The following is a 12,756-nucleotide window of genomic DNA, read 5'->3' on the forward strand; positions in this document are numbered from 1 at the left end:
CTTGAATTGGTTCCTCAGCTTTTAGCCCATGGTTAAGCATCTGGAGTTTTACTGTAGCAACGTTCTGTTGTCATCTTTTTTTTTTCATTTTCAATTCAGCTTTATTTATGAAGTGCTAATTACAACATAGTCATTTCTAGACACTTTTTCCCACTTTTTTTTTAATATATTATTTTGCGTTTTGTTGTCATCCAGTGACATTTAATGACACCATCACTACTTTTATATTTTGAAATATGCCACTACTCATTGGGGGTTGGAGATTTGGCAAAAATATCATGTTAAGATTTTTTTTTAGTATAATCACAATCACAATTTTATCAGAATTCTTTTATACATTGCTTTTTGAGATTAATTTGCAAGTTTCTGAATAGTGCAACCAAACCATTTCCCTATGTAAACACACACACACACACATACACATGTTCGTGTGCGTATATTGTGTTTTGCAAAATAAATTAACCTATATCAATTCAATTCAGCTTTATTTATGAAGTGCCAATTACAACATTGTCGTTTCTAGACACTTTTACAGAGCAAACCCAACAGATCCGCATGAGCAAGAGGTTTTACCTGCGAGAGAGTGCAGCTACAGGAGGACTGAGTGTACGTGAATAAAAGACGCCCTGTTTTCTGTTGCATGTTTGCTCACACCTGACAGCAGTTCGGACTCATCTACATGTATATTTATTCACTTTCACTGACTTTCTGAGCTTGTTTTTGAATCAAAAGTTTTGCCGTGCTGCCAACAATCACATGTCGGCAACATCGCAACACTCAGAAACTTAATCCCAGCAGCTTTCACTGACTGTACAGCCGCAGTATTTCTATCAGGAAGGACACTTAATCTCCACCCTCATGTGTTTGCTGCTCACACCTCTCAGCTCTCAGCAGGAAGGATTTCCACGCTGGCTATACACTCCCTGACTCTGTACACAGCTGCTTCTTCTTCTTTCTTTTTTTTTTCTGTTTTTTCGGCACTGCGCTAACATTTTACTTTCCTTTATGGTTTTGGAAGCAGCTCTGAGACGGCTGTTTAAAAAAATACACTGTTCTTAAGCTGCTCTTAAACCTGAGGCTGGGTCCAAGCATCCTTCTTTGCACACACACACACACACTCAGGCTTTTCATGGAGCGCTGCACAGAGCCGCAGTGTATCCTGCTGAATGAACACAGAGCCAGCAGGGAGGGACGAGGCCCGCCGCAGCATGGGCCGGATAAATGTGATTCTTTGTGACTGTGAGATGTGAAGAGGTTAAGAGGAGGTGTGTGTGTGTGTGCAACAAGGATAGAAAGATGGAAAATAAACACTTTAAATGTAAAAGTCTTGCTGCTGCTCACTCAGTAAGAGGTTGAAGTTTGTTTCTGAGCAAGTCAATCTCCAGAACAGCATCCAACACTAAATGTGTTTTGAAGAACAGCCACTGAATTCATACCTTGACTTTCGGCAGTAATGAGTGTCTGTTAACTTCAGTAGATAGATACCAGTACAACTGAACAATCCGGCACTGAATCAGGGATAGGAAATGATGCAACTTCAATGACATCCAGATCATAGAGCATCTTCCTCCAACTGACTGATGTAACTTCAGTTTACCTAAAATAAGTTTTTCCAGCCCTGTTGTGCTTCAGCTGTAGTTGAAGTCTCAGAGGAAAAAGTTCAGAGTTGTCTTTACATCAGTGTGACGCTGCACAGCTCTCCTTCAGTCTCTATCTACTCTGTGGTGCAAAGATGGAAGACATGAAAAAGCGACTGCATGAGACCTGGAGGCTCTCATAACTGTTGTTTTAAATTCAGCATGTGTGCAGGTCACAGGTTAACACACAATGACCAGAGCCCTCCTCCCGCCACTTTTCTTTGTTTGGAGATGCCGCGCTCTCGTAATCACCAACATCAGGAGTGCTTTTGTCTAATTTGTTTCTCAGAATTGCGTAATTGAGTCTCATTGCTTGCAGCTCGGCAGCACAATCGCCTCCTGTGATCCCGGAGCTGTGTGCACGCCAGGAGAGGGGCGGGGGGGGGGGGTTCCTTTCCTGACTCCAGGGGTGGGAGGGGGGGTTGATTCTGTGTGTGTGTGTGTGTGTTTTGTGGGCAGGAGGAGAGGTTGCTGAACATAAAGCTGAAGTGTGCCCTCCCAAAAACAACAAAACAAAGTTTCAAATGGAGTCAGTTGTCTATACTGTCCTGTGTGCACACGTTTCATATTGCTGTGTGTGTCTGTGTGCGCGTGTGTGTGTGTGTGTGTGTGTGTGTGTGTGTGTGTGTGTGTGTGTGTGTGTGTGTGTGTGTGTGTGTGTGTGTGTGTGTGTGTGTGTGTGTGTCGCTGAATATATGAAGCTTATAAAGGTGGGTGTGTGTTGCCTTGTGCTGGTGTTAAGGAGCTCTGTTCTCATAGTGAACGCAGCTCTGTTAGCTCCGAGGTTTTACTCATTTCCTCTGGCAGGTTTTCTGAGACACACTCAGACACACAGGCACACACACACACACACACACACACACACACACACAGACACACACACACACACACACACACACACACACACACACACACACACACACACACACACAAGCCTTCGTATGGAAAGATGGCGGGAAACAGAAGCCAGAGCAGAAAACTGTTTGCTTTCTGGGAATAATTGGCACACTTTGTAAATGTCAGACTCTCAAATACGCTCTGTGCATATTCACGACTTCCTGTCCCTGCGAAGCAGGAGCCACATGTTGATCACCATCCAGTGTTGTCTGACCTGGACATATCACACTTTGTTCTGTACGGACAAAAACAAATGTTGGAAGAGGAGGGTTTGGCTCTGGTGAAGCCATGAGGAGAGATGTTATCACAGTGAGGGTATTTACCAGCAGAGCGCGTGTGACGTGATTCATGTTGTAAATTTAGGACAAATGTTGAAGGAAAGTTTGGATTTAATAAGCGCTTGGACAGTTAAAGATCTTGGATGGTGAATTCAACATCATCTTGACGTGAAAAAGAACTTAAAAAAGCTACATGGGGGAAAGATTTCATTCTCTCATTGGACCAGCTTGAGGTTTGGACTTGGTTCAGTCATCAGGACAGGCTCAGATTAGTTTTCAGTCCTGGTTACATGACAGCATTTCATGTGAAAAGGTGTTGTTTCTGCATTTTCGTTTCAGAAAACTTTCATGTTTACAAGGTAACATTTTGAAAGGGATGTTTATTTACATGGAAATGTGAGAAACACTGAAAAAGATGTAGTTGCCGTGTTGGGCCACAAGTTGTTGCGCTTGTTTTTGGGTAACACTTTACTCGAAGCACCCGGTATAACACATCATAAGTAGTCATAAATAATCACAATGCTTTATAACCCACTATACAGGTTAGGGTTATTAGGGTTAGGTCCTGGCATTCTGATCATTTCTGAGTGTTTGTAACTATAACTACATGTTCTATAATGACATTATAATGCTTTATAAATGTACTTATAATGTGTTATACCAGGTGCTTCAAGTCAAGTGTTACCTGTTTTTGTAATGAAACCACAGACTCATGCACACAGAGAACAGTACACTGTGAGCATTTATTGTTTCAGATAACTTTTTAAAAATTTTGTCATCTGTTTACACTCATCTAAAACACCTGAAAACTGCAGTTGACCGTGGAATGAAGAAATGAAAGAGAGAGTCGTCTCAGCTGGTGTAAACTGGAGACAAGAGAAAGAGCACTGTTATTTGGAAGAACAACTTCAATCATTGACTGAGGTGTTTGTGATTGCCGCATGTTCCCTCAGGCCACATGTTTGTTAGCTCTCAGTGAAGGTACCCAAAGACTCAAACTCAGCATACACTGGCCGTTTTTACATCCATCGTGTGTTTTCACGTCATTATTCCCGCTTCATTATCTGTGAGGGATTCGGTGAGTGAAACGGGTCCTCTGTGGTCTCCGAGCACCGGGAGGGTCTGCTCCACCCTGTGAAAGGTTCACCGTTGTTTTCACTGTAGTTACCTTGTCGACATGTTTCTGTAGGTACACTCACACAGTGTCATACACACATACGCAGTAATTAGACCTGTACTCATTCAGAGGGGGGCGTTGGGGGCCATGACACAATGCTTTCTTCTCAAGACCACTGTTTATTTTTCTCTACATCCACCAGGTCCACTCACAAGAAGCTCTTTCATTGCTACACAACAGCACTCCCTGTGTGTGCGTGTGTGTGTGTGCGCCTGTGTGTGAGTGTGTGTGGGTACGTACACGTACGCAGCTATCTACTGGCACAGGTAAACAGGTACACACACGGTAAACAGAGTGTGTGTTGAGGCCGAACTCCGGGTACACAGTGATCTGGTGTGTCTGAGGAGAGAGTGAGTGTTAATGGAAAGCATGTTACAGGCCTGTGGTTAGCAGTCAGAACCGTATAGTCACACACTCTCCCCCTCACTGCCAGCTCCACATACCACCACACACACACTACACAGTACAAACAAGTGTGAATGGCCCCCATTAAACCGCCAACTGTATTCCCTCTGCTCCCTCGCCACATGTGTCAGATCTGTACGGATTTGGGTTTTTTTCACAGACTGAGGAGGAGCAGTTGCCTTTATCCTGTCAGAGAGATGATGGATCCTCGCAAGGAAGCAAAGGACCGAAGCTCACCTTCAGAAAATTTGTCACGTTTACCCATTTTACACAAAAGAAAGTGCTTTAAAGCAAATGCTATTGTCATGGATCTGTTTAGCCTAACATGCTGTAATTATTCTATCATTTATTTGTAGAAAGGTATTTTCTAATTAAGCCTTTAAGCTTTGTTGCTTTAATTTACTTCCTGGATATTAGTGCAGAAAATATGAAGAGGCTACAGTGTTCCACTGAGCTGATTTTATTGTTCAATAAGAAGGAAACAAGCTGACTTTTCTGCAGAAATGGCCAATAACTTATTTGTTTTGGCCATCTGGTTTTTAACACCATATAATACCAATCATCATATATTAGTTGATTGAAGTAGCATATAAAAATCTTTTCAACATGTTGCTGAACCCATTAATGTAATAATACATAAATAGGTCTGAATTTCTGGTATTTTTATTTTTTTGTAGTTTGCAGAACTTGCTGTAGTTGAAGGCATAGGTGTCATATTTATTAAGGAGCACCTTCTCTTAGTTATGGTTGTGATTTTTTTTTTTTTTTGCTACACTGTTGGTGGCTGTGGTTCAGTGGGGAAAGCCATTGTCTCTCAGTCACGAGGTTGTTAGTTTGATTCTCCTGGACTTGGTAGTATTACAGTTGACACGATAACAACAATCCAACTTGGACATCTGTCCATACGAATTTCTGTTCTCCCATTGTTAATGTTAACAGCACCCACTATTGGCAACATGAAAACAAATTTTTTTTTTTCAGCGTTTCTGTCGTTGCAGTGGAAATGGACGTCGTTCTCAGGATGTTCCTGTGTGAATGTGAAATTTTGCTGAAACGAAAACAAAATGATGTGTTTTCACTTGTTTGTGTTACATTGTCACATAAATAGAGCCTAAAGCGAAAGAAATATGAAGAAAAGTACAGTGTTAAAGCCTGTTCTACAAATATGAGGATAAATGGTACTGAAGTAACTTGGTCTTCATGAGAAAACTCACACAAGAGGAGTCCTGTGATGTGTGTTCACAGCTATTCAAGAGTTACCTGGAGCAGAAATTAGTCTCATGGAGTAGTACACGACATTCATTCAACAATATGTTGAAATTCCCAAGAAGTGGAAATGTTACTTTGCTACTTTACTTTCTGGTTAATAATATAAAAATGATCAAGAGTTCCTCTGTCAATGTTCCTCTGATCTACTTTGAAGTCACCTTGTTCCTTTTTCTGTCACTAACTCACTGTTTGTGTTTATGTGTTGTGCTCGCAGAGATTCTTCAGTCAGAACGACCGAACCTGAGGAGGACGCAGAGTGAGGAGACTCCCAGTTCAGCCGGGTTGCACAACAGGTTCGAATGCACACACAAAGATGCACATGAATACACACCAATTTACAGGAGGGGGCAGATTAGGCAGAGTCCCCAGGAGGCTCTTGATTCTTTTTGCCATTTTTATTTGAATTTCAGTCCTCTTTACCTTTAGTGTTGAACTTATATTGAATTTTTTGAAAAAAAGAAAGGAATATATCCTAGAATAGATATATTCCATGTATTTACACCTTTGTTTTACCAATGTCACCATCGAAGTAGGTTTTACGTGTTTAGTCCATTTGAGGGTGTACGAATACAGAGCAAACGGTATTTTTATGTAACTGGCAACAGCTGACACAGTTTGGATGTAAAACTGTTTTGAAATGTGCATTTTGGAATCTAAGCATTTAAAAAAAGGGGAGACCTTTTTCATTGGCTCGAAGCACTATAGTTGCATTAACAGACACTTAAAACTCAAACAGGGCCAAAAACTTTTTCACCAACAAAATACCAAAACCACATGAATTAAATATCTTACATGAACGAGAGCTGTCACTTCCCACACACTGAGAGTTAAACTCTGTGCTGCAGTTTACAGGCTGAATGTTAGACTTTACGTACTCTCGGAACAAAAGAAATTTCTCCATGACAGCGTGCGACTGTCACAGTAGTGGTCTCGCATGTCCCGCCGCTTCAGAAAATGAACGTATTTGTGAGGATCTGTTGAAGAGGTCACAACCTTTCACAGAAAAACAGCTCAAGTTGTTTAAGCGGCTGCTCTCCAAACTCCTGCAGACGCTGCGGTATCATAATAAGAATAATAGCGCAATAATAAACTTGCGTAACCTTTTTCTAACATACTGTTTGGTGCGCGCTCGTATGAAAATCCCAAACCCACGACGGCATAATTGTAATGAAAATAAATGGAGGCGGGAGAAAGTGAAAGAGGCCCGAGCCCGAAGCCCCAATGTGTTGTTTTCCCCCTCTGAGTGCGGGTTGGGGCGGTGGGCTGCACTCCGTTCAAAGCTCTGTGGCGGGGGGTGCGTGGGGTCGGCTGGTATTTCCCCCAAAACTCTATGGGGGGGGAGATCAACCTCAGTTCAGCCAGGCGCTCAAACCGCCGCTGTCATGGAGAAACCGTCAACATCTCAATACTGGACTCCAACAGGAATCGGGATCATGTTTCCAGAGTTCTGTGCAGATATGTTTTATTACAGAACAACTGCAGAACTTTCTGCTGAGAACTACTTTAATGATATAATGAGCAATATTGAGGAGCCAAAAATGCTCTATAATCTGGATGTTAGCTGAACACGATTTGTTCTATGTCATCAAAAATGGACAAGTCTCCTTCCTCATCTTTCTTTTGTCCTGTCCTCTGCTCTCCTTCCCTTCATCTCTCCTCCTGTTTACAGGAACAACAGGCACTCAGTGGGGGGTTCGCAGGGTGAGTCCCCGGGCTGCTCCAGAGGCTCATCTCTGACCAACGGGGAGCTGACAGAAGAGCTGGCTTCTGGGCCAGGATCGTCCGGACGCCGCCGGTCCTCCAAGAGCCACGGCAGCCCTGGAAACAACGCAGGTACTACAGCTGATCCAGAGTGGCCACATTTTCATTGAAAATTTAAGAATAAAGTCGGAGCTTACCTAACTTATTATACACATGACGAAGTACTAGACTGCTCCGTAGTCATGGAAACATGTTATCTTAGAAACATGTCATAAGTTGTCATGGAAACATGGAAACATCATCCTCAGTAGTCATGGAGACATGTATGGAAGCATATCGTCATGGAAACATGTCATTATCCTCAGTCATGACCACGTGTAATTATGGAAACATGTTATTGTGGGAACATGTTGTCATGGAAACATCATCCTCAGTAGTCATGGAGACTGGAGATTGATTGTTCTCCAGGATGACCTCCTTTCATCACCCCCTCGTCTCTCAGATAAAGTGGAGCTGACATCCAATGGGCTGGAGAACAGTCGTGGAGGCGTGGCCCGACAAACCCCGCCTCCGTCCTCTCCGTCCGGACGGACCCCGGCCTCGAGCAGCAGCAGCGGTGGGGGCAGCCCCTCCCCGGGTCAGGAGGGCCTCGGCCCAACAGCACCGGCTGAACCTGGAACCAACAGCGCCTCCGGTACCGAGCCGGCCGGCAACAGCGGCACCGAGTCGGCCTCGGAGTCGCTCCCGGCAGGGTAAGAGTCGACACGCCACAGCACCTCCGACTGTCCGGGTGAGGGCCTCCCACCGCAATCCCACAAACTCCAGGGGAGCCGCCGCAAAGAGCTGTAAATTTGGCAAAAAGAAAATCGCAACTTTGGTTTCTCTCACACTTTTTTCCACTACTTTAATTGTCTGACAGAAGTAGTAGAAAGTGCTTTTTGTCAGTTTTCACCTTTAAAATCACAGCTTTTTCCAGGAGTCACACATTTAACTTCCAAACTCTGCAGAATATTCCAGCTTCATTCAGAGGGACACGCCCATGATTACAGAGCGTTTCTCACACTACTGACTGTACAACATGATTATTATTGAAAGTAAACATTCATTCATGTTGGATTTTGCTGTTACATTGGAGCCTTGATGATGCAAACTAAGAACCAGGTCATTATTTCAGGAAATTGGATCATCCACCCTTCATAAAATTCTTAATTTCCTTTTTGTTTCCCATCCAGCATATATATTGGCTGATCTTCATATGAATTACTTAACATATTACATCTTATATTGCAGTTTTCTTTACATCACTGCCAGCATATTTTATTTGTATGTACATATTAATATATATTTTTCCATTCTGGAAGTCAATCAATACTCATGAATAAATACAGAATCCTATTTGGATGGATTTCTTCCTTTTCTTACCCTTTACTCGTAGCATTGAGTCCTTGTATTTCAATCCCATTATTACTAATTAACCATGGAAACTTTATGTAACAAGATAACAAGAAGAAGCCACAGTAACCAAGTAACTGCAAGTAATCGAGGCTCTGCTTTCACCGGCATTCAGCTTGACTTCATCAGCTGAAAATACACCTGTTTGAAAGTAGCTCACAACTTGGAACTTTTTGAAAATGCTCCAAATCATTCTCTGTGTGGACAGGGGAACATTTTTTGAAAACACTTCGACTGCTGAACATGCAGCAGTTCCTCTGCACATGTGTGAATAGATAGACAGCCGGAACAGTGCTTGTCTCCAGAGTGTCATGACTCCCAGTGCCTGTTCTCCTGTGATTTGGTAGTTTTACAGTCGAGAGACTCCCCAATAACAATTCAACTTGGTGGTCTGTCCATACATTGTGCATGTTCTCCTGTTGCTATGGTTTATAGCGTATTGTTCTCTGAACATGTGCTTGATTTCATCACAAAAACTGCAACAGCAACAACTCCATGCAAACTGCATCGTTTTCAGCATTTCTGCTGGAAACGTTAGTCAAACAAAAACGTACAAAATCATGCATTTTTACATGAAAAATTGTTGTGTGAATGGTGCCTAAGTCTGTGCATGTTGCTTTTTCTTCAAGACCTCCAGAGGTGGGTCAGTTAGAGTAAAAAATAGAAAACACAGCTTTAAATCTGTACCATCTGTATCAACTAATCAGCAGCAATATGGGGGTCTAGATGTTTAACCTCATTGCAAACAAGAAGAGCAAGAGAAAAGACAACAGAAAGTACCACTTTTTGCTTTCTTTCTTACTTTTATAAACTGCTGGAAACCAGCGCTGTACAGACAAGAAAATGAGCAAATACAAGAGTTTCATAAACTCACCTTCATGCATTCAGCTGCAATACTGTATAGGAGTCAAATTAATGATCTCCTTTTTGTCATTTACATTTTGTAAATGAAACATCTCACGTCAATTAATTTTATTAATTTTATTATTATTTTGATTATTTTTTTATTACCACCTTTCATTGAACATGACCCAACTCATACATGGTGTCAGAGACAGAAAGCCCTCACACTTCCATCATGGTTCAAACACAGAGAGAAAGACGGTCAATCGCAAGCTCTTGGTTTTGGACTGCGAGGAGGTCAGGGCAATGTCACGAGTAAAACACATGAAATTTAAGATTTTATCCTTTCAGCTCTTTAGCAGACCCTGGATAGATCAGGCGTGAGCTCATACTGATGCGCAAGGATTTCTTTATTCCACTCAAGATGCGTTCCTTGCGACACCGTGAAACTGTTTATTAAAAACATGTATACAGACAAAAAAAAAGAGATAAACATTTTAAATCAACATTTCACAGTGCAATCAGATGATAATATTAAACGTTTCAGAATTATAAGTTCACCGATTTACCACGCTGCGCTCTCCAAGGAATGCAAACTCCAAGTGAAGCTGCCAGCAGCAGCGGCTGCCTGGCGGCAGTGTCAAACAAACAGATGACAGTCAAGAGGATGCATTTAAAGAACGCGCGCAGGTAACTTTCGGGTCGTCATTTACAATGCAAAGAATATAAAATATACAAAATGAATCACACATTCAACAATATTCAAATCCATATTTATCCAGCCCGTTGCCCTTTTGCCCGTTTTGTTTTTCATTTAATACAAATTTAAACACAATAAAATAACATGGCCATTTATAAGCTCAAATATATTCATCATGCTTTTTGTGCTGAATGTCCACCCTGTTACAGACATGATCTTTTCCATTTCAGGGGACAGAAGATTCCATTATTTTCTGGATTCATTTTTAATTGGTTGATCTGAATTGTGTTTGTGTAGCTGGGAGCAGAGGGTGCTGCCTCATGGGAGGGTTTACTACGTCGACCACAACACCAAAACCACCACCTGGGAGAGACCGCTGCCTCCAGGGTATGTCTGCGACTTTATTTTTTAATGTTTAAAAGTTCACTTGTCCATTTGCTGTCTGCACAAATGATCCTTGAACCAACAGGAGAATGACAAAAGTAGTGATACAATTCATTCAGCATTGAATTTTTCACTTTTAAATACGGATAGTAATAATTATCAACTCTGTACACTTCATATGGTACCCCGAGACATACACGGTAGCCAAGGTTCTTTAGCAACCTTTTTTTTTTTTCGCTCCACTTATCTGTAGAAAAGCTGTGAATGGTGGAATTATTTGAACACTGAGTTACGATTCAACCAACAGCTCAGCTGAAGAATAACTTTCTAGGTCGCTGCTGCCACCTGGAAATTAAAAATATATTCGCTGAGCTATTGCCCGATTTCAGCTCATTCTGTTTTCAGTGTTTTTACGTCTTCACACAGTCAGAACTCTGCTCATGCAGCCACGTGCACTCTCATGAAGAGAAGTTATGCACTATTATTTCTGACAGGATCCATGCTCTTTTCTGTTCTTCAAATCAAGAAAAGCTTTCAACATTTCAAAGAGGCCCTTTTTGCATGACGTTAAAAGAAATGTTTGTGTTTTCACTTTAAAACATGGTGTAAGTAGGGCTCCGGAAGCCTTTTTTGTCTTCGAACTGATCTTATTATCTGGACTGTAAGATCCTAACATCATCTACATTTCTTATGTTCAAATACTGAGTGATGCTATTATTATCCGATTATTAAAAAAAATTGTTTACGGAAGTTTGAATGTTTACATTGCACTGTTCTCTGTGTGCATGTTTAAGTGGTGTCTTTACAAAAGCATCAACTCGTTTGTTTCCTGACCTGCACACTACATTGTTTTAAGTGTTTCACAAACACGATACAGTTTCCAGTTGAAGGTTTTGTAAATGAGGCCACATTCAGAACGGCTCTCTTTACGGCCACACTTTGGCTCTCTTTGACATTTCTACTCACGCCGATTATTTATTGATTCTCAGAGTGTGTGACAGGGTGACGGAGGGAGGAACAGAGGCTGGTTTTTAGTTGGAGGAGAAAAGGTCACTGTGAAACCTCCTCCACCCCCCATCTCACTTTTTCCGCAGGGGGAACGAGAGCACGGGGGCCCCCGAGAACAAAAGTCCTTTCTTAACGCCACATGTACTTCCATCCAGCGTCGTGTTGGCCGCCGGCCGCCGTGGCCCTTCAGCAGATCAATTAGCAAGCTAATGCCGGGCTAACGCTCCAGATGCACACACCAGGAACTGTTTAGGGGTTCAGGGGGTGGGGGGAGGTGCCGGGCGGGCAATCGAGGTTTGGAAGCTGAAGTAATGAAAGCCATCCGAAGCCAAAATGAGCTGAGCTTCAGGCGCTCTGCTCTGGATCAGATTCTCTGTAGACACACTCGACTGTAGCTGGTTTTTACGTCGTGTGATGTCACGGTGCTTCTTCTTCATCAGTTTTTTAACAGTGGTAAAAATAATGCTGTGTTCACACTGCTTCATTTTTCTTACTGCATGATTTCCAACAATCTAAATGAAACTGTAAAGCAGCAGTCTGACTGTATGCCCTGATTGGGCTTTGATTTAAGTGCTCTCGTGTCCTGAAAGATCTACAAGCATAGAATTAAGACAGCTGTGCCAAACCAGAAAGATGCAGGGACATTTTCCTTGGGAATGACGAAACATGCTCTAAGAGACAGAAAAGATCTCTTTCCTATGTGCTCCTGCAGTGCGCTGCAGAGGTGGCTCTCTCATTTGTACCATTTCCACACTGAAACTGAATCGAGCTGCAACCCTCCATGGTCTCTGTCACGTGTGGACAGAAATCTCTTCCTGGCTCAACAGAAGCTGGCGTTTTTGGTCTTGAGCAGCAATAGTGGAGATTTTCCCAAGAGAAGAAACAATCAAAGCAAAGCACAACAAAATGGAGAAAGAAAAAGAAAATACACGTGTGAATAAAACTGAATATGAACTGAACTTGAATGCTGAGCTGCATTATATCCAAACATGATCACATAGACGG

At 42.2% G+C, this 12,756-nt stretch overlaps 2 protein-coding genes across 3 annotated transcripts in view; one reads left to right on the forward strand and one right to left on the reverse strand.

Annotated features, from left to right (window-relative positions):
* Positions 1–12,756, reverse strand: part of LOC115391637 (NACHT, LRR and PYD domains-containing protein 12-like) — a 435,710-nt gene that overhangs the window by 300,322 nt on the left and 122,632 nt on the right. The gene's annotated exons all lie outside the window — the stretch shown is intronic.
* Positions 1–12,756, forward strand: part of LOC115391245 (NEDD4-like E3 ubiquitin-protein ligase WWP2) — a 52,423-nt gene that overhangs the window by 8,392 nt on the left and 31,275 nt on the right. For both annotated transcript variants that reach the window (XM_030095362.1, XM_030095363.1), the window contains exons 6-9: positions 5,878–5,956; positions 7,333–7,496; positions 7,867–8,116; positions 10,657–10,746. In XM_030095362.1, coding sequence (XP_029951222.1) covers positions 5,878–5,956; positions 7,333–7,496; positions 7,867–8,116; positions 10,657–10,746 — 583 coding nt within the window. The remainder of the gene's footprint in view (positions 1–5,877; positions 5,957–7,332; positions 7,497–7,866; positions 8,117–10,656; positions 10,747–12,756) is intronic.

This window comes from Salarias fasciatus, chromosome 7 (genome assembly GCF_902148845.1).
Source record: "Salarias fasciatus chromosome 7, fSalaFa1.1, whole genome shotgun sequence".
In the NCBI taxonomy this organism is placed as follows: domain Eukaryota; kingdom Metazoa; phylum Chordata; class Actinopteri; order Blenniiformes; family Blenniidae; genus Salarias; species Salarias fasciatus.